The sequence below is a fragment of the Teleopsis dalmanni genome, chromosome 1 (assembly GCF_002237135.1).
Source record: "Teleopsis dalmanni isolate 2A chromosome 1, ASM223713v2, whole genome shotgun sequence".
Classification (NCBI taxonomy): domain Eukaryota; kingdom Metazoa; phylum Arthropoda; class Insecta; order Diptera; family Diopsidae; genus Teleopsis; species Teleopsis dalmanni.
Window position 1 is genome coordinate 165,819,156 of NC_051846.1, and position 20,008 is coordinate 165,839,163.

Below are 20,008 nucleotides of genomic sequence, written 5' to 3' on the forward strand. Positions count from 1 at the left end.
TTCTGGTTTAGTTATATTTGGAACTTCAAACACAAATTCCCTTATTGTTTATATTCCCTTTAATAAACAGGTTTCGAGAGAAACCTCTCGGGAGAGATTTATTTTTTTTAATTCAATATAATTTCAGTCGTTCACAGTCGTATGAAGTCTTTTCACTATACATTCTTGAAAGGTACTTTTAACAGGCTTTTATTTTACACCGAAATTTTGAAACATATATAAAAATGTTCCTGGTTCTATTAAATATCTAATTATCTTCAAAAAAAGATAGCTAAGTTTGGTTAATATTGCATTGTTTAAAAACTGATATATAAATTATTTCTAGATTTTGAGGTCAAAGCACATTTTGGGGCTAATAGGTTAGACTTGTAGAACCTTTTCATCATATTTCTATACGGATTTTGTATGAAAACGGTGCAAATATGCAAAATATCAAGTTATAAGTAAAATAGTCTATAATAGTAATTCGTTATTTCTATTATTATTAATATAAAAACGTTATATTGCTACATGTTGCTTACTAAGTTTTTGCAGTTGAAGGTGGCTCCGTAAGAGATCTTATGGAAATTTTTGGAAACAATACAATATCATTATTGATTAATCCAAATCAGAATTTATCACTAAAGACATTCATCTTCGTCTTCTTTGTTCCATTAACTCCCAGTGGAGCATAGGCCGCTTTTCTCGGAAGAAGCTAACATCCCTAGTGGGCGCGTCTCCAGGTGGCGGGGATAAGAATTATACACTTCATATTTTATATATGAATATATTAATATATTATGTTAAATATATAATAAAAATTATTATTTAATTAATTTAAATTTATTCAATTTTAAGTTGTTTTTAAAATATATAATATCTATAGGTGAGTCGTTACCATAATTGTATTGACTGTTGCAATATTAGTAACTAGTATCTTTTCTTGAAAAAAAAAATCTATTATCATTTTATAGATAAGCTCATTTTGAGCAGTAATACTTGTAGTTTTGGTATTACTTAATTTTAAAAATATTTAGTTCAACTATATATTATTGTATTAAATAATTTATTCTTTTCTTGTAAGCAATTCAATATTTGGACTATAAGAGATATTTCAATAATATTATTGACTTATGTCGTTACATATGTCAACATCTAAGTAAGATAGCTAAAATGCTAGTTCGTATATTATAAATATTAATTTATGATATAATTAATATCTCATTAAATACAACATACATAGTTTCTTACATTATTCGTCAATAATAAATTTTATTTCAAAAGTACTATAGATCGGCATTTTTTATTTTTGTTTATCTTGCAAGAGCAATAATTTGAAAATAAATTTTTGTTTACATTACACAATTTATATTGATTAGTCAATAGAATTAAGTTGATTGCATTTTTCTAGATAGAGTCTCTCCCACACACTGTTTTTACAATAGCACGATGAGAGATAAAACTAGCTACCTGTATTCTGTTATGATACGGGTTAACTTAAGCATTAATCAAATCGTATATACTTTATGATTTAAGCCGGAGACAATACATTGAAGCATTGAGAGTTATTATTTTGGAGTAAAAAACTGTAATTAATGTGTATAATGCACATTTTTATATTGAATGAGTATTACTTAAAGAAAGAGCTTGAGTATAAAATAAGTTAGATTTCATAAGAAACTCAACACTCATTACTCCATTAAAATTTTAGTTTAACGCATTGCCATATAAAAAAAATAAAAAATTAATAAAAACTTATTTAGTTTAAAACGAATTATATTATATATTAAATGTAACCTCGCTTTTTTTTAAAGAAAATACTGATTTTTTTATAGAAATTTGTTACATATTATTATACACACATATATTATATATATAGAAATTATATACACACATATTAGATACAATTATATATATATATTACATATTATTATATTATATATTTTGCTTTGCAAATAATATATTGTTGTCTTGAAACGTTGCAATATGACACGGTAACATCCCCTAGACATTCTTCAAAAATACACTAAAAAATTACTCTTATATATAATAAAAAGTTCCTAAGTGATAGATGAGATACATCTTTATACAGTCTTTTGTAAAGTTCTTACTAAAATCGTCATTGAAATATTTATATAAATTGAAATAAAAAATAGTACAAAATTTTTAAAAAAATTGGTCTAATGCAATTTTTTTTACTTATTTAAATTTTTCAAACTGTGGTCAATTGTGGAATCAAATATTTAATAATTATATACTAAAAATATTATAGTTTTAAAAAATCTTCGTAAATTACTACTAAATAATATATCACCTTACTATTTAGTAATAAAAAAAAAAAAAATTACCTTACTATTCAGTAATAAATTAAAAAAAAACAAAATTTATAATTCTCATGATGTTTAATTCGTTAAGACGTAAATGTTGCATAAGAAATATTGAGGATAAGTTGATTATTTTAATATAAAACTATTAATACTATGAAAAAATTAATTTTCATCATTCATAGTCATATATCTACTGGTTGCCAGTATATTTACGAATTCATAGGCCAAGTTAATGGAATTTGCTATACAATTTCTATAAATAAACTTTTGAAATTATTAACGAATTACTATAGTGTAATTAAAAATCAATCTACATAATATCAAACTAATGTCCGCTTAATAAATAATATCTATATATGAATAGTAGCTATATTGATTTATATGTCATAATGAGTTTTTTATAATTATACTATTTTTATAAGTAACTTTATACATAGTTTTTTATGTTGGATTCTGTAGATGACCTAGTGTTATCACATATATGATTAATCGTTCCAATACCTTGACTCGTGTAATTTAGATTCTAGGATGCATTGGGTACTAATAGGTATATAAAACGTTAAAGCAAACATAATACCATTTTGTAGAGTATTACCTTTTTTTTTCATGAGCTTCTCATGAGAATATGCTAAGCTTCTTGAAAAAAAAATTATATATAACAGTGTCATTGTAAATAGTTAAAATTATACAGTACAGTATATAGTAAACTATATGCTTATAAGCGTATAATTTCCGCTTTATAAGCTTCAATATCATAAGTATGATCTTGCATGATATTTAACAATTCTCTGTAAAAACCTCATTACTTAGTTAAGTGATTAATTATATTAGTATAAATATTGATCAATTTAAAGAGGATATCATATTATAACAACCAACTAAATAAACTAAATAAAAATTAATTATTTAATTGGCTTTGCTGTTCCTGAGACAAACCTTGCACTGTAAATATACAATACAAACTTAACATTATTAGATGAATGTTTTTCTATAGTATACAATTTAACATTTTTTTTTGAAGTATTTATAGTTTTTATTATTTTTTTTTATTAACAAGTTAGAAAGTTTTAAATTTTATATTATACAAGTATATATTTATATTATATATATTTGTATACACAATACTTATTAATTATATATAAAATGTAAGCTGCATCTGTTAATAACATCTTTAAAATCTGTTAGCAACATTTGCTTATTATATAGGCATTAGCCTTAAAAAAAATTTAAATAAATTGTTATAAAATAAAATTTTATTATTATTTTATTTTGGGTATATATATTTAAAATTTTAACTAGATTAAATTAAATAAATAATTTATAAATATAAATTTTATTATCATTAAATTTCTGTCAACTGCTTTTAATTATTCTTTTTTTTCTTATGGTTTCTAACGATTTGGGATTGCATGGTAGTTTCATAAAATTTTTATAATATGTGTAGGGGTAGAAATAGGGAATATTAAAATATATTACTGTATAATGGTATGAGTTTTATTAAAATGAAAAAATAAACGAACACAAAATAATACAAATATTCGAAAGTGAATCAACTTGAAGTAATTACACAAGTTTAAAACATTACAATGTAGTTTTTTAGTTTAAACCAGTACTCTTTTTAAGCATATGCAAAACTCTTATACTGGATTTACACGAGAGTTTTGATTGTAATTTTAGTTGTCAAAAATATTTATTTTGCATTGAAAGCAATTACAATTGACAGCTAAAATTACAAACATGACAGTTAAAATTATAAACAAAACTCTCGTGTGAAACCAGTATTAGTCTACATTGAGAATACTTTGCTTTTTTTTTGGATCCTGTTTTAAACTCTTAAAAAATGTTTACAAAGTAGTTTTATATTTCGATTTTGGAACACTAAAAATAATAATTGTTTTTACAAAATGTACACAAATGTCATATTTTATCAGTGTGAATTAGTTTAAATAGATAAAAATAAATGTACTATATAATATTTATGCAGAACGATATAATTTACTAAACATTTATAATTGTTACAATTTGGATAATTAAAACAATGATACTTTGTATTATTATTATTTGGAAACTGATATAACAAAACCCAAGTATTATTAACGATGGTGTGAAATAATACTTTACGTGTTTGAATACAGCACTAAATTACAGATGCAAATAATTAATCCGTACATTGAAGTGTGTGTTAACACTTAGCTCATTAGATATGTAAATTTTTTACAAGTTTAACAAATTCACAATGAATGAATAGTGAAAAGTCAACCTTCATCACGCATGCAATCTAATTTTATATTATATCATATAATATTCCGTGATATATAAATCCATTTCATTTAAAATAAACATGATAATTTAATCAAATTTTACTATTAATAAATAATTTTCACGTTATATTATATCGGCTCAATTATTTTAATACAATGCTTTCTATCAAACAATTTAATGTAATTGCAATTTATTTACAAAGTTGTTATTAATGATGTTGCACATTAAAGCAACAAAAAAAGTTGGGTTCAGTTGGTTTGATCGAAGTTTCAGTACCCTTCGTAAATAGGTATATGTTATCGTACGATAATATAAGGGTATATGTAAGGTAAGATATATGCCTATATAGGCATATATATACAGACCATTATTTACTCATGTTTCTTTTTTCTCTCTAATCTTTTTCATTCATACTTTTTCTTTATGCCAATTTAGCTATTTTTTAAATGATATATTTAATGATACATTTAAAAAATTGGATGTGTTTTGTGTGATCTAGAATATATTAGAGCGAATTATATAGATATATGTTGTTAGTATTTAACACGTATCTCTAAATCAATTTTCAAACACGTTTGAGTGTAATGATATGGTAGATTTGCAACGTTGCTATGATATATTAAAAAGTAGCTAGTAAAACAACTGCTTAGGATAAAAAAAATATTTCTTTACATTCACGTAGTTTATACCAGGTTCATGCTTAAAGTATTATTATGCCTATGGCTTACTAAAGCTATAAGAATCTGTTAAAAAAACTTATGTGATTTCATGCGGGGAGCATAAAAATTATCCGACATATAGTGCTTCACATATATTATATTTATTTTATTTATAAACTTAAATAAGTGCGCCAAAAAATTGACTTTGGGCGCTATGAAACCTTAAGTCCTCATAACGGGCTTATAAATAGTTAGGTATATGTTTCATTTTTAAAGGTTCCTGTTCGTGCATGTTTATAGATAACATCTATGACATATATGGCATCAAATTTTTATCCTATAGTATTCTGTTAGTGTACATTATGTATAGCATGGTACATGTGTCTTTAAAGGGTTTAATCTTTGAAAAAATTGAAGTACGCTAAATTTTTGTATACAATTTAGTCTATCATTTAAGGATTCGATTCTGAAAAAATTGAAGTACGTTAAATTTTTACATATAATGTAGTCTCAGTGTCATATATGAAAACATCGAATTGTTACAGCAAGACACTGACAGTGCAAGTGTTAATAATGAGTATTTTAGAAAAAGCTTGAAGAGATGCAGATTTGGATTTTATGAGTAAAGTTTGATAATGTTATGACCATGTTAGTGCTATGTTAGCGACATGTTATCCAAATGTTATGAATATGTTATAGGCATGTTATGTATAGTTATGACTATACTGAGCATAAAACAATATATTATATTTTTTATTTTTAATATATATATTATATATATTGAACAAGTAATTATTTTATTATACAATAAAGATGAAAAAATGCTTTTATATATATATATTATATATATATATAAATATATTGAGCAAGTAACTATTTTATTATACAATAAAGACGGAAAAAAACTTTTTATATATTCATGTAAAAAGTATTTTATTAAAGTTACAATTAAAAAATACCAAAAAAGATTTAAAAAAATCAGATAAATTAATATGCCTACCAGAATTTGTGTTTTCGAGTCAATAAACTTAATTTCACCTGATTAAATTGTTGTATAATTTTCACGGATTATTTACACTACAACTTTCAAAGTAAACAATAAAAAGTTATAGCAAAAGTTAATATAAATGCAAATCGTTTCGAAATGAACTCAGAACGATTCTGATTTAAAACGCGCGACAACTTCAAATAAAAATAAAAATACTAAATTAAATACTTTTATTTTAAAATATATGCGATTATTCTTAACTGTGTTAAAATTTTTATTAATAATTAAATTATATATGCTTGAATAATTTGCATATAGAAAATATTTAAGTTTGGTTAGCACGTGAATAACAACTATGGTTTCTACAATAATTCAATTTTACTTAAAATAAACAAAATAGAGTTCAAAGAGCTCAGCGAGCTAACAACTGGGACATTCAAACGCACGACTTCGGTGTGATAAGAACGCAGTGTCAGCTGGGTTTACTTGCATTATCTAATTTGGCATAAATTCGATTGAAAATATTTTTTGTAATTTAGTGTAAGAAAAGAATTTGAAGTAAACGTTAGTCTAACAGTGCATTATTCAATAACGTCTAATAACAAAAATGCCAACAACTTTTCAAAGTCTACAGTGCCCAGTTCAGAGTACTGGCACAATAGATTCGATGGTAGCTATCCTAGTGCAGGCAATATTATCAGCGCAGTGTGCAATATCGCCCCTAGAGTATTGGCCACCAGATTATGCTGATAAAGCATTGACGCAGGGCTTAAATGATTATGATTTTGTGGTGATTGGTGCTGGTTCCGCAGGTTCAGTAATGGCAAGTCGCCTTAGTGAAAATCCCGATTGGAAAGTGTTAGTGCTAGAAGCTGGTAATAATCCACCGCAAGAGTCAGAGGTACTTTTAAATAATAATTTTCAATTGGAAATTAAAAAAATCTAAAACTTACAACACATTTCAGCCCCCTAGTCTCATGTTCAGCATAGCTCACACAAATTTTTCATGGAACTACTTTACTGAGCCCAGTGACAAAGCATGTCTGGCTTTTAAAAATAACCAATGTTATTGGCCGCGTGGAAAAATGGTTGGTGGTTCTAGTGGCATGAATGCTATGTTGTATGTGCGTGGTAATAAACAGGATTTCGACAGTTGGCTGGAAGATGGTAATGTTGGTTGGGGATGGTCTGATGTACTGCCATATTTCGAGAAATCTGTGCGACCAGTTGGTAATGATACACATCCACAAGGTTATGTTACAGTAAATGAGTTCGGTGCATTTGATGAAGATATCAAGCAAGTTATACAAAATGCAGCAGCTGAAATTGGTTTGCCAACAGAGCGAGAAGTAAATGAAAATAGTGAAGTTAGTTATACAAGATTATATGGAACTGTGAAAAATGGACATCGTATGAGCACAGGCAAAGCTCATTTGGGAAAAGTTTCAGGCCGTCCAAATTTGCATGTAATCAAAAATGCACACGTTTCAAAATTGAATTTTGATAAAAGTGGTAGAAATGTGGAGTCTGTATCATTTTTATTGCGTGGAACAAATGAATTAACAGTGAGTGCTAAAAAGGAATTTATACTTTCAGCTGGTGCTATTAACTCACCTAAGGTTTTAATGCTATCTGGTGTGGGCCCAAGTCAAGATTTGCAACGCCTACAAATACCAGTCATACATGATTTACCTGTTGGTCACAATCTTCAAGATCATGTGATTGTGCCCGTTGTTTTCCAAATTCAAGAAAACACAGCAGTGCCTTTATCTGGACAAGACCAATTGGATAATATTTACAATTATTTAATACATTCTAATGGATATTTGAGTAGCCATGGTTTAATATCATTGACAGGTTTTATAAATACTGATCCAAATGACTTCAGTCCTTATCCAGATATTGAAACTCATAACCTTCTAACAAGACGAGAGAATCATGAATCTTTGCAATTAACATTGGACTCGTTAGTATTCAAAGATGACATAGCAAATTATTTACAACAAGTGGTAAATACATCACATTTACTAATGATTTTTACCTCACTTTCTCATCCAAAATCTATTGGACAAATAAAATTGAGTAGTGCAAATTTTCAAGATGATCCAAAACTTTATGCAAACTATTTGACACATGAGGATGATATACAAACATTGATACGTGCTATGCATCATCATATGGATATGGAATCAACAAAATCTTTTGTAAGCAATAATGCGCATATTTTGCATATTCCCATCGAAGAATGCGATAAATACGAATTCAAAACAGATGATTATTGGCGTTGTTATATTAAATACTTCAGCACAACTCTTTACCATCAAACAGGCACTGTGAAAATGGGAGCTGACGAGGATCCAAGTGCGTGTGTTAGTACACGTTTGCGTTTACGTGGAGTTGATAATTTGCGTGTGGTAGATGCTTCTATAATGCCAAGAGAACCCAGTGCAAACACTAATGCACCTACTATTATGATTGGGGAACGAGGTGCTGATTTTATTAAGCAGGATTGGTCTGGTGTATGTGAAGCTTAAGACGACTATACGGCAATGTTATATGGACAAATCTACAGGAAACATAAATATCTTTAAGGAATATTCCAATTTTTACGAAAAGTTTATATATTTTCAATTCTAAGAAATGCAATTGAATGAATTTAGGAAGAAATATATAAATTTCAGTAAAAAATATCATTATATATACGTACAAATAATATCATCAACATATACATATCATATGATGTTATAATATTTACATGCAAAGTAGATTCGGAAAACAAGGGTTACATGTGTGAGTAATTAAATTTATGTTGTAATACATTATTGCACCAATATATTAAATAAATAAAAATAATAACTTATAGATCTTTTAAATCTTTGATACTGATTTTATTAGTCGTAGTGTAGGTCATATATGTATTTTATATACTTGCTTAACGTCGTGAATATTTTAATACTGGATTCTTGACTAGGAGTACAAGTTTAATATGCTTTTAATTTACATAAGCTAAATAGTATACCCATAAACGACTGATAGGATAAGATAATGCGGCTTTAATATGCTTTGTCTGGATAATAATACCAAGGCACTCTGTTCTTGACTGTCAAAACTATTATGCTACTTTGTGAGAGAGATGTTAACCCTTTATTTGTTATCTGCTAATTTATAACAAATTACCTATTTATTTATTTTTTCACTTATGTTAATATTTTTATAGAGACGTTTCAAGTATCAATAATAATTTTATTTTATTAAAAAAAAAAAGAATTTTGCTTTAAAATTTAATCAGACCTTTTCTTACTTTAATAAAATGTCTTTACAACAATTAAAACGCATAAGACATCATTACCCATTCTTTTTGACATATATTACAGATAAACTCCTGTTATTTAGATTACATCTTCGTGCTTTTAAACTTAAGAAATTGAATTAAGTAATTCACTTATGTAAAAAAGTCTTTACTTCCTAATATTTTTTGTTTCTTTACTTTTTATATATATAATGTGATATGTACATAAAGTTATTTGAGTTATGTGGAACGTAGTAAATAAGATATTGACATTAGATATTGATATTGATAGACACCATATACTATACATAAGCTTAATCAACACAGTAGGTCTGTTTCTCTAAGTGTATAATGCAAACTATTGTGAGATCAAAATTTTTTTTTTAATGGACCATGAATATTTGACAAAATAACTAAAATTGTATCTGTCGCAGAAATTCAATAATTAGAACGGATTTTCCTTTGTAAAAGTTTAATATATAATTTAAATTTCATTTCGATCGATTTAGATTAAGAAATCTGTATGTAAATAGAAACATATTCATACCAAATTTATTATCTCACTAAATGAAATTAGCGAAGATATTAGCCTTTGTATAACAATATCTTTAAGTAATTACTAATTAATCAATTGCATTAAATAATCAATTGCATTTAATTAAAAATATATTGGGACATTTAATTGAAAATAAATCTCAGTTTATTCAGTATTTTTATTTATTTTAATAAAACTCCACACAAAATTAACAGTTTGCAACTTGAGATCTCATCCATTGTTAAGCTAGTATCGCAAATAAACTGATATCTATATATATATATATATATATAAATATATATATATTTTGTATTATATTGTCCCTTTAATCAAAAATACATGTCGTTTAATGAATCTCTTTTTTTTTTTGGTTGTCTAATGCGATTTAGATCTGTTATGCTATGAATTGCTTTATAAATAGTGATAATAAAATTTTAGTTTGATTCTCACGTTTTCTAGCGATAAGAGATAAAATATTTTTATTTAACATCAAATACTCACAGATTATTTTCTCTAATCAGAAGTCAGTTCAACAAAAAAAAATTTCTAATCTTAACACCAATAAATATGTATATTGTATAATGTGTAAATATATACTAAAAAATATATATATTTATAAACATATATATTTATATATTTAAATTTTTATTTGTAATTAGTTTATTTTCTCTATCTTTATATAAATAAAATATAAAAACAACTTAAAAAAATTTGCAGACAAAAGCAATTATAACTTAAATAAATTTTTAATGAAAAGAACTTATCGGAAGAGAAAACCTCATATCTACTTAATGAAATTATAATTAATAATATCGTGATCGGGATGCTATCGTATTTAATATTAAAATTTATGAGAAGTGTAATTAGTTATTATCATGTAGATGAGTCAAATATGTCATAACAATTCACACTTATTTTTGGATATGAAAAATTTATTGTGCTCTGGTCATGACTTCAGAGAATACTTATCATATAAACCGCTAATATGTCACAGAAACTCATTAAACGTTTATTATTATTTTATTAATAAATAATAATGATATATTAAAATTCCAAAATATGTTTTACTTAAAAATGATATCACATTGAAAAGTAAACTGTGCTGTGATAAATACAGATAAGACTTAAAAGATTAGATTTAGATAAAAATAAATTCATAAAAATAAAAAATTGCATTAATAGTGGCAGTTAATAAATGAAAAAAAGTGTCTAATCGATACAAATCTGGAGATATTTTTTAAATATAATAACGACGTTGTGGAGTATACTATTTAGCAAACCTAATAACTTGGGGGATAGAAAAGTTATATCAAAAGATTTGTATTTCAGTACAAAATATTTTTCAAATGAATCTCCATTCCATGTTTTGACTATATATGATTTATAATACATATTAGGCAATTTGCATGTTACGATTCTGAATAATTTTGGTTAAGTATTTTGTATATTTTTAAGAAATATATATAAAAATAAAGTACGAGTATAAAAAGATAGATTTATTGTAAAATTGGTGATTCTGGACTTCAGATTTTAGGCAATTGCTTGTCTGAAAGTGGATGATAAGTTTAACAGGAATATATACATACATATATATATATCAGATAATCAAGCTACTTAAAAGCTTTTGCACTACTTTAGGGGCACCCTCTTTGAGGATCTTGATCAACTACAAGATCTCCCACTAAGCTTTCCCAATGGCTTTAGATGGTTTCAAACCCTGAGTTTTTCCATTATATGGTATTAAAAAAATTGTATAATAATTATAACGTTTACTAATTATATAAAGATTTATTCATATATGCCTGTTTGCATATATAAACTAATTTTTAAATAAAGTTTTTGATAATTTCATTCTTAAAACATGTACAATATATTTATATCATATCAATAATGATAATCTAAATGCCTCGGTGTCTAGAGTCTTTTAATAGGTACTCTTAAGTCAATCAAAATTATCTACTTATAGATTTAATAGGTTGTCAAAGATTAAGTTAGACTGATAAAAGATTGAAAAGTAATATGCACTTAGCATGAAAATAAAACTATTTATGATTTATATTAAGAGTTTACTACTCGGTCGAAAATAGTAGTTTCAATTTAAAACTTAGAATTTAAATTTAAAACTATATAAACTTATAGACCATAAAAAACATTTTTTTCTTGGCACCATTAATGTAACTACATTGTTGTCATGTATTTAAAATTAATTAAATCAGAATCAAACTACCAGGCATATATAACCGGACACATCTAATACAACTGTTATGGTAAATAAGATATACTGGTAATAAAAAAAATCAATACGGTAGACAAAGAACTACTAGAACTGCATTTTGTATATTGAGGTTGTCTGTTATAATTTATTGAGCTTCTAAGAACCTTTCTACTATATATGTAGTTACTGATCTTCCAAAAGGCTACCTGTATAGTTTGCCGAGTTTTCAAGAGATTTTTAAAGAGCTTTAATGATAGTAGAGTTTAAAAACATAATATTTAAACAATACAATATAAAAAAACAAAAGTATATTTAGGCACTGTCCTAGAAGGCAGGACTTATACTTTCAACACTTATACTTTTAAGCATGACAAATTCTTTTTAAATTATCTAAGGTCACTATATCTTCGTCGATGTAGTAAAGAGGTGAGGTATATATATATATATATATATATATATATAATGATATATAATATTATACATAAATGAAATTTTTTATTATTAGTGTGAATTTTGGAACAAAATCGTTGATAAGTAATATTAATTATAGTAAATTATTTGTTCTTTCTTCAAGAAATGTATACGATTAAGATGCAAATTGTACTAATATTATACATATATGTTATTATAGAAAAAAGAATTTTAATTATAAAAAAAATTGCAACTTATTAAAAATGTAATGTGATAAAGAAGCAATGATGGTGTTATATGTCAAAAGTGCGCGTTTTGTAATCAATATTAATCAATTAATCATAATCTTATATTAATCAATTTAATAGCAATATTAAATTATATTTTCTTTACAAAATATTTATTGCAACTGGCAGTCACTATTTTCAAAATATAGGCACCTACAGAATATGTTATGTACACTTCATAATGTAAGTTAAATATTTATTACTTAAACTAATGAACTTTTATACTTCACACACTACAGTGAGTTATGTTATATTAAGTTCGTTAAGATGTTTGTAACATATAATGAAAAAATTTTTGTAAATTATTTAAATGTCATATATTTCATTAATCAGCTTGGTGAGATAAATATAAATAGATACAGTGCCTATTTAACATATTTCTAAGTCGGAAAGGTAGTAAATAAATTTTTAATTCTATCGATGTAGATACCCAGATTTCCTTTCAACGTTTGCGCACTGTAACTGGCGCACGACCTAGCAGAGGTCTCATGTATCTCGAAAATCTAATTACCGCTCCATCATAAAAAAAATATTAAGAATTACTTTATATTTCATTTATTAAATTAACACAAAAAAAATATTTTAATAATACCTAAAACAATTTTTAAATAAATCATAAAACACTGAAGAGCATTATAACTGCACTATTTTTTCGTAGGGTACTGAAATAACGGCAAAGCCTCAGGTTTTTCTATTGTTTTTAAGTAATAAATTAACACGATTGTTTTGGGTTATGACAAAGTGAACTACTCCCAACATTTCTAATATTTGTTTAAATGAAACTCAATCTTGAAACAACAACTGATGCTCATAGAACTAAAAAAACTATTTACAACCCGTAAACGTAAACAGAAAAAAAATAGAGAATAAGTAAGTCACTTAATAATCTAATCACAAGCCTCGCACATTGTGGTGATAAGCCGCGCTGAGGAGGTAAAAATTTAATTGCAAATTTTATTATTAAAATTTAAATTTATTCTAAAAATAAATAAAAATAACTTTTTAAACAAAGCAAGGTGAAAAATGCGAAATTTGCAATGTATGGAATTTAGTTGCGAATTAGAGTCTAAACTATTAGGTTGATAGTACGGAATAGAATTTAAAAAATATTATATAGCGTGAGCTATGGAGTATCTAAGTGCGGAGTGTGCTGCTCGATCAGCAGGACCGGCAAATACTTTGATGACATTATTACTTCAAACTTTGATAACAAAATTTTGTGCTTTAAGTGATGGCAATCGATGGCCCGAGGATCACGGCAATCGGATCGAAAAAGAGGGTAAGGAAAAATTGTGTAATTTTATTAAAAGCGAATATTGTCTTATATTTGTTATATATTTATTTATACGTATATATATATATATCACTGTTTAGAATACATTGTTACTCTTTTAGATACTATTTCATATTTTATATATATATATTGTATAATTGCTTCAGTTTAAAAACAATTAATATTTTGTGATTCAAAAATATGTAAAATATTTTTAAATAACATTATAAAGCTTAATAATCTCCGGCAATTAATTTTATATTTAAATATAATAATATAAAAACGATAGAATTTTTTTTTTAAATATTCCAAGTGCACGTCGTCTTATATTACAAAATCTGAATACTTTTTGAACTGAAGTTTATAAAAAAATTATTTTATATAGCTGTACATTACGAGTATACCATTTTGTCGTGAAAATATATCAAACATTTAAAAATAATTTTATTTTGTACAAGTAAAATCTATTTATTTTTTAAAACAAAATAATAATGACGAAAACAAACTAGAACGGTTTGAACAGTAATGAACAAGCAACAACAAAAATTTGATAAATTTATAGAAATTTGAACTGACTATACAACGTTCTTTTGAAGTTTGTCAAATATCATCATCAGAGAATATTTCCTAAGGTCATTGAGAATCAATACTTGGCAACACTCGAAACAGCCTTGTATGGTCAGCCAAATTTCAATATATTAAACAAATTTTTGCCGTTACTTCTTCATTAGTGTTCGAACCTTTTTCATTTAATTTAATTTAAATAAATTAATTGATTTTTCTCATTAACAGGATTAGGTACTTATGATTTCGTAGTAATTGGCTCTGGTACAGCTGGATCAGTTGTAGCAGGACGTTTAAGTGAAAATCCTCAATGGAATGTGTTATTACTGGAAGCTGGTGGCGATCCTCCTATTGAAACAGAGGTAACTACATATTTTAATTTAAATACAAACTAACATTAATCAAATAATCTTATCTATAAAAGTTTGTAGGTTGGCATATGGCAACACAATTCTCAAACTGGGATTGGCAATATCACACCGAACCAAATGGTAAAGCTTGCATGGCTATGCAAGGCGAAAGTTGTCATTGGCCGCGTGGCAAAATGTTAGGTGGAACAAATGGTATGAATGCTATGATCTATGCACGTGGTACGCGTGCAGATTTTGATGATTGGCGTGATCGTGGTAATCCAACTTGGGGTTATGACGATGTGCTACCATATTTTCGTAAAGCTGAAGACTTACGTTCCGAACGCGACGACTATACTCCAGGTGATCACGGTAAAGGTGGACCTATGGGCATAAATAATTATGTTTCGGATAATGCATTTCGACCAATCATACGTGAAGCAATGCACGAAATGGGTTATAATAGCGCTGCTGATTTCACAGAAGGTTCCTGGGTGGGACAGATTGATATATTGGGCACACAAGATGGCGGTAGACGTATAACTACAGCGAAATCGCATTTAGATAGCAACCGCAAAAATTTGCATGTTATACGACAGGCACATGTAAAACGTGTAAATTTCAATGCTGAAAAGAAAGCAACTGGGGTCACTTTCGTGCTTAATGGCAAACGGGAATACACAGTACAAGTGAGCAAGGAAATAGTGCTTTCAGCTGGTGCAATAGGCACACCACAAATTTTAATGTTATCAGGTTAAAAATAACAATACAATTAAGTTTTCTTATAAGTTTTAAACCCATATGCGTTTACAGGTGTTGGCCCAACTGCACACTTAAAGAAACATGGCATACCAACCATATTGGATCTTGCTGTAGGACAAAACCTAAAAGACCATGCCAGTTTACCAGTTGTTTTTCAAATCGATAAGTCTACTGCAAGAAAACCCACTGAAGAAGAATTGGTAGATGCTATGTATAATTTACTAATGGGTCGGCACAGTAAATTATTGCATCACGAAGCCACATCATTAACTGGTTTCATTAACACTACTTCAAAGACCGGACCAAATCCTGATATACAAACAACCAATTTCTATAGTTTAATGCAGAGTCCTGAATTGAAAGGTTATGTTGCTGCCACCGGTTTTAATGAACGCGTTGCAAAATCTATTTTGGCGGCAAATCAGCTATCAAATACTTATATCACATATCTGCTGCATTTGAAACCCTTCTCTTTTGGTCATATTGAGTTAACCAGCGCTAATTACTTGGATAAACCGAAAATCTATGCAAATTATATGTCTGATAAACGTGATATAGATACTTATGTACGCGCCTTAAAGATATATAGTAAATTACCGGAAACGAAGGCTTTTAAGATACGTGAAGCTGCTCTACATAAAGTAGATTTGGAAGCTTGCAATTCTTTAGTTTTTCAATCAGATGACTATTGGCGTTGTTATATTAGACACATGACTACTACCGTATATCATCCGGTTGGAACTACTAAAATGGGTCCAGTGACTGATTCACAAGCTGTTGTAGACTGGCGTTTACGTGTGCATGGTGCACAAAACTTAAGAGTTATCGATGCTAGCATTATGCCGGACATTGTTGCAGCTAATACTAATGCTGCCATCATTATGATTGGCGAGAAAGGTGCTGAGATGATAAAGGAAGATTGGGAGCAGAATGGTGCTCGCAAAAATACTCACAATGAATTGTAAAATGTTTCCTATTTAGTTTTATTTTTTAGTAAAAAAAAAAAATTTTTTTTATAACTTTTGGAAAGGTTAAGAAATATATAAAAATATAAATGTAAAAATTATTAAAATTTATGACTATTTTAGTTAATAGAGACTATTGTGTTTAATAGAGAGGTTTCGAGTGAGGTTGTAGTGACTGGCAACAACATAAAAATTTTATTTTTATTATTTTAATTAATTGAAAAAAATTTTGTTTGTTGTAATTCACTACTGTTGAAAACCTCTCTGAAATATTTTAGAGTATATTGCGTACATACAATATATAATATACTATATATAAAGCTGATTTGAAGTATATAAGTTAAAATAGACACATAAGAATAATGTTATTCCAAATTTTGTTCCTATTGGATGAAATATTTATTCTATTATATATTATTTTTAATTCTATGCTCTGTTTAGGGAGCATTGCGAAATAATTTACGATATTCATTTGAGGGAACCGACTTTAATGAATAATGTTGATTTTTACAAAGCAAATACATTTGTATGTATTTAGTATAACATTCTCTTAAATTAAATGCAGTATGTATTTCGTCAGAAAGATATACTGGGCTTCAAAGTATACTTCTATATAATTATCTGAATAATTTATTATCAGAATTCAATGAAGTTTTTATTACAGTGGATCATTCAAATGGTTATAGACACTATTGAGTAAAAGTGTTTTAGACACTAACTAAGGTTCGATAAAGTAAAAAAGATGAAGATGAATGAAGGTAAACTCAATAACTTATTTTTTTTATTTCTATATATTAATTTGTTAACATCAACGGTTAAATTATTATATTTTATATAAGTTACAATTAACAGATTTTATTATCTAAAATTTTCTTTGGTGTTAGTTACATATTTAACGACACTGCACAGTTGGAAAGTGTTTGTGACCAGTCACTTGGTTTTTAGCTTCGATAAGTACCCAATACCCCGTTCACATAAATACAGTACCTTTTAAACTGTTTTTAATTTCAACGATTTTACATCACAGGCAAATTTAACTGTATAAAGAACATGGCAACACTAGTCATTTAAATTATTCTACATGATAGCAAATTATACATGAAAAATATAGAATATAAAGAAATATAAATAAATTAATTATTCTAAATTCGGTCAGTATAAACTGTATATATTTTTATTACAATCGCCACAAATTGCATATTGCCAATTATAAGAACATTAATTATAGATGTTTTATCCATCCTGGGGACAAATTTATTACTTCTTATAACATAATGTCCTTATAACGCCGTCAAAGATCAAAAAACATCGTTATAAAGAACTAATAAAACTAAAAATTATGAAACAGGTTTTAAAGGCTTTCGTAGTTATTAACGAGATATTATAGTTTTCGCTGAGATTAACAATAATTGTTTTAATATGTATAATTTAATTTAATATATATATTTATAATTCTCAATTACTTCCTTATTTTATATCAATATAATTCCAACTGAAACGTGGTGATGTTTGAATTGAGTTTAATATAAGATTAAGTATTTTAGTATTTAAGTGTGAATCGTTTATCTTCTTTTTCCTCGTTAATTGGAATAGTAATTATATTGATGTTATTTTGTTGATTTTAAGCCGTTGTGAAGTAAAAAAATTCGAATGTGGAGAAATTAAACCCGATTGGTTTAATTTATCATGTCAAATTTAGTTGAAAATAAAAACTGTAAGCATATTCTGAGGAATAGCAAAACAAAAATCTTTGAACTATTCCCAGATATTGTAAAATATTCAATCAAATAGTTTATCAACATTATTTGATTTGTTGGTAGATCTTTAATATTATAAATTTTAAATTTAATAAAATCTGCAAATACAATTGATACAGACTAAATGTTAAATATTAGATAACTAAATACTGTTCTAAAATATAAATTTTTCTTTTACAGCTAAAACTACCCCACCGTAGAACTTCAAGGAAAACACTCAACAGAAAGTAGAACAAAATTGAAGACGCATCCTAGCCCAAGGATATTATCAGCATAAACGATCAAATAGTACGACTTGAAGATTAAGGCTGATATTTGTGCATTTAATTTCAATTTCTATCTAATAAATAGCGTATTAAGTTCTATAAGACTATATGAATCAAAACACTTTGAGTGTAGGCAGTGACAATACACGGTAGGCAGTTAATTTTTATAAGTAGTTAAGCAGTAGAGCACTAGAGCACTAGTTATCAAATCTTCTAATAAAGGTAAATAGAAGAATGCGTATTGGAGAAGATTTCTTAGGTCGTTTATAAGATAAAACTTTTTGAATGGGCGGTGTTGAGAAGTTTTATAAATAGTTGGACTAAATAGTGCTAGTCATCAAATTTATTACTAAAGGTAAGAATTGTATAAGAAATAATATTAGGTCGTTTATAAAATCTGCAACGAAATTAATTATGAAATATAGTTATGGAATCAAAGAAAATAAATAGATAGCAAGTCAAGTGTTTAAGATAACTCTTGATATATATATATATATAGTTGTGACATATAGAGAAATAAATTTGGATTTCATGTGAAAATTAAGTGGTTAAGGTATTATAAAAAAACTTCTAGCAAACCAAATCATCAAGAGAGGGAACATCTTCAACCAAGAGCTATACGATACCGTAATGGACTCATTGCGCGATATATGTGGAAACTCGTTCTTGAACTTAACTTAACCTAAATGGAATAGTGTATTTCAGTAAAAAGTATAACGACACTACAAATAAATACTTTGTAAAACCGATTTTAGTTATTTTTTCGTATGTAATTTGTTATTGCTTCTAAATGAAATTGACTATAACATGATCTATAACAAGCAACTTTAAATCTAGAATTATTTTTGACTATGAAAATAATTGCTAGAACATAGTAACAGCAATTCAAACCCTGACTAGAACATATGTTAGAGAAGTGCTTTAATACTATCTAGTGGTATGATAGGTAGTTTTACCTATTCAATGATATTACTGATGATAATATCTTTTAGGAGCAAATACGGTTCCCAAGTAAGATGTAACAAACAGGTATCAAAAAGAAAAAATTATAATAATTAAATTAAGAAAGTCTCAGTCCAAACTGGCAGTCATTAAAGTTCAAAAACTGGATAAAAATTT

General features: G+C 26.8%; 2 protein-coding genes across 2 annotated transcripts; both read left to right on the forward strand.

Annotated features, from left to right (window-relative positions):
* Positions 1–6,505: 6,505 nt before the first annotated feature.
* LOC119669916 (glucose dehydrogenase [FAD, quinone]) lies at positions 6,506–9,037 on the forward strand. Its single transcript, XM_038079969.1, has 2 exons — positions 6,506–7,116; positions 7,181–9,037. Exons 1-2 carry the CDS (start codon positions 6,823–6,825, stop codon positions 8,747–8,749), a joined length of 1,863 nt encoding a protein of 620 aa, XP_037935897.1. The 5' UTR covers positions 6,506–6,822; the 3' UTR covers positions 8,750–9,037.
* Positions 9,038–13,982: 4,945 nt separating this feature from the next.
* On the forward strand, positions 13,983–16,951 carry LOC119669917 (glucose dehydrogenase [FAD, quinone]-like). The gene is made up of 4 exons (XM_038079971.1): positions 13,983–14,231; positions 15,018–15,151; positions 15,214–15,892; positions 15,953–16,951. Exons 1-4 carry the CDS (start codon positions 14,078–14,080, stop codon positions 16,864–16,866), a joined length of 1,881 nt encoding a protein of 626 aa, XP_037935899.1. The 5' UTR covers positions 13,983–14,077; the 3' UTR covers positions 16,867–16,951.
* The last annotated feature ends 3,057 nt before the right edge of the window (positions 16,952–20,008 follow it).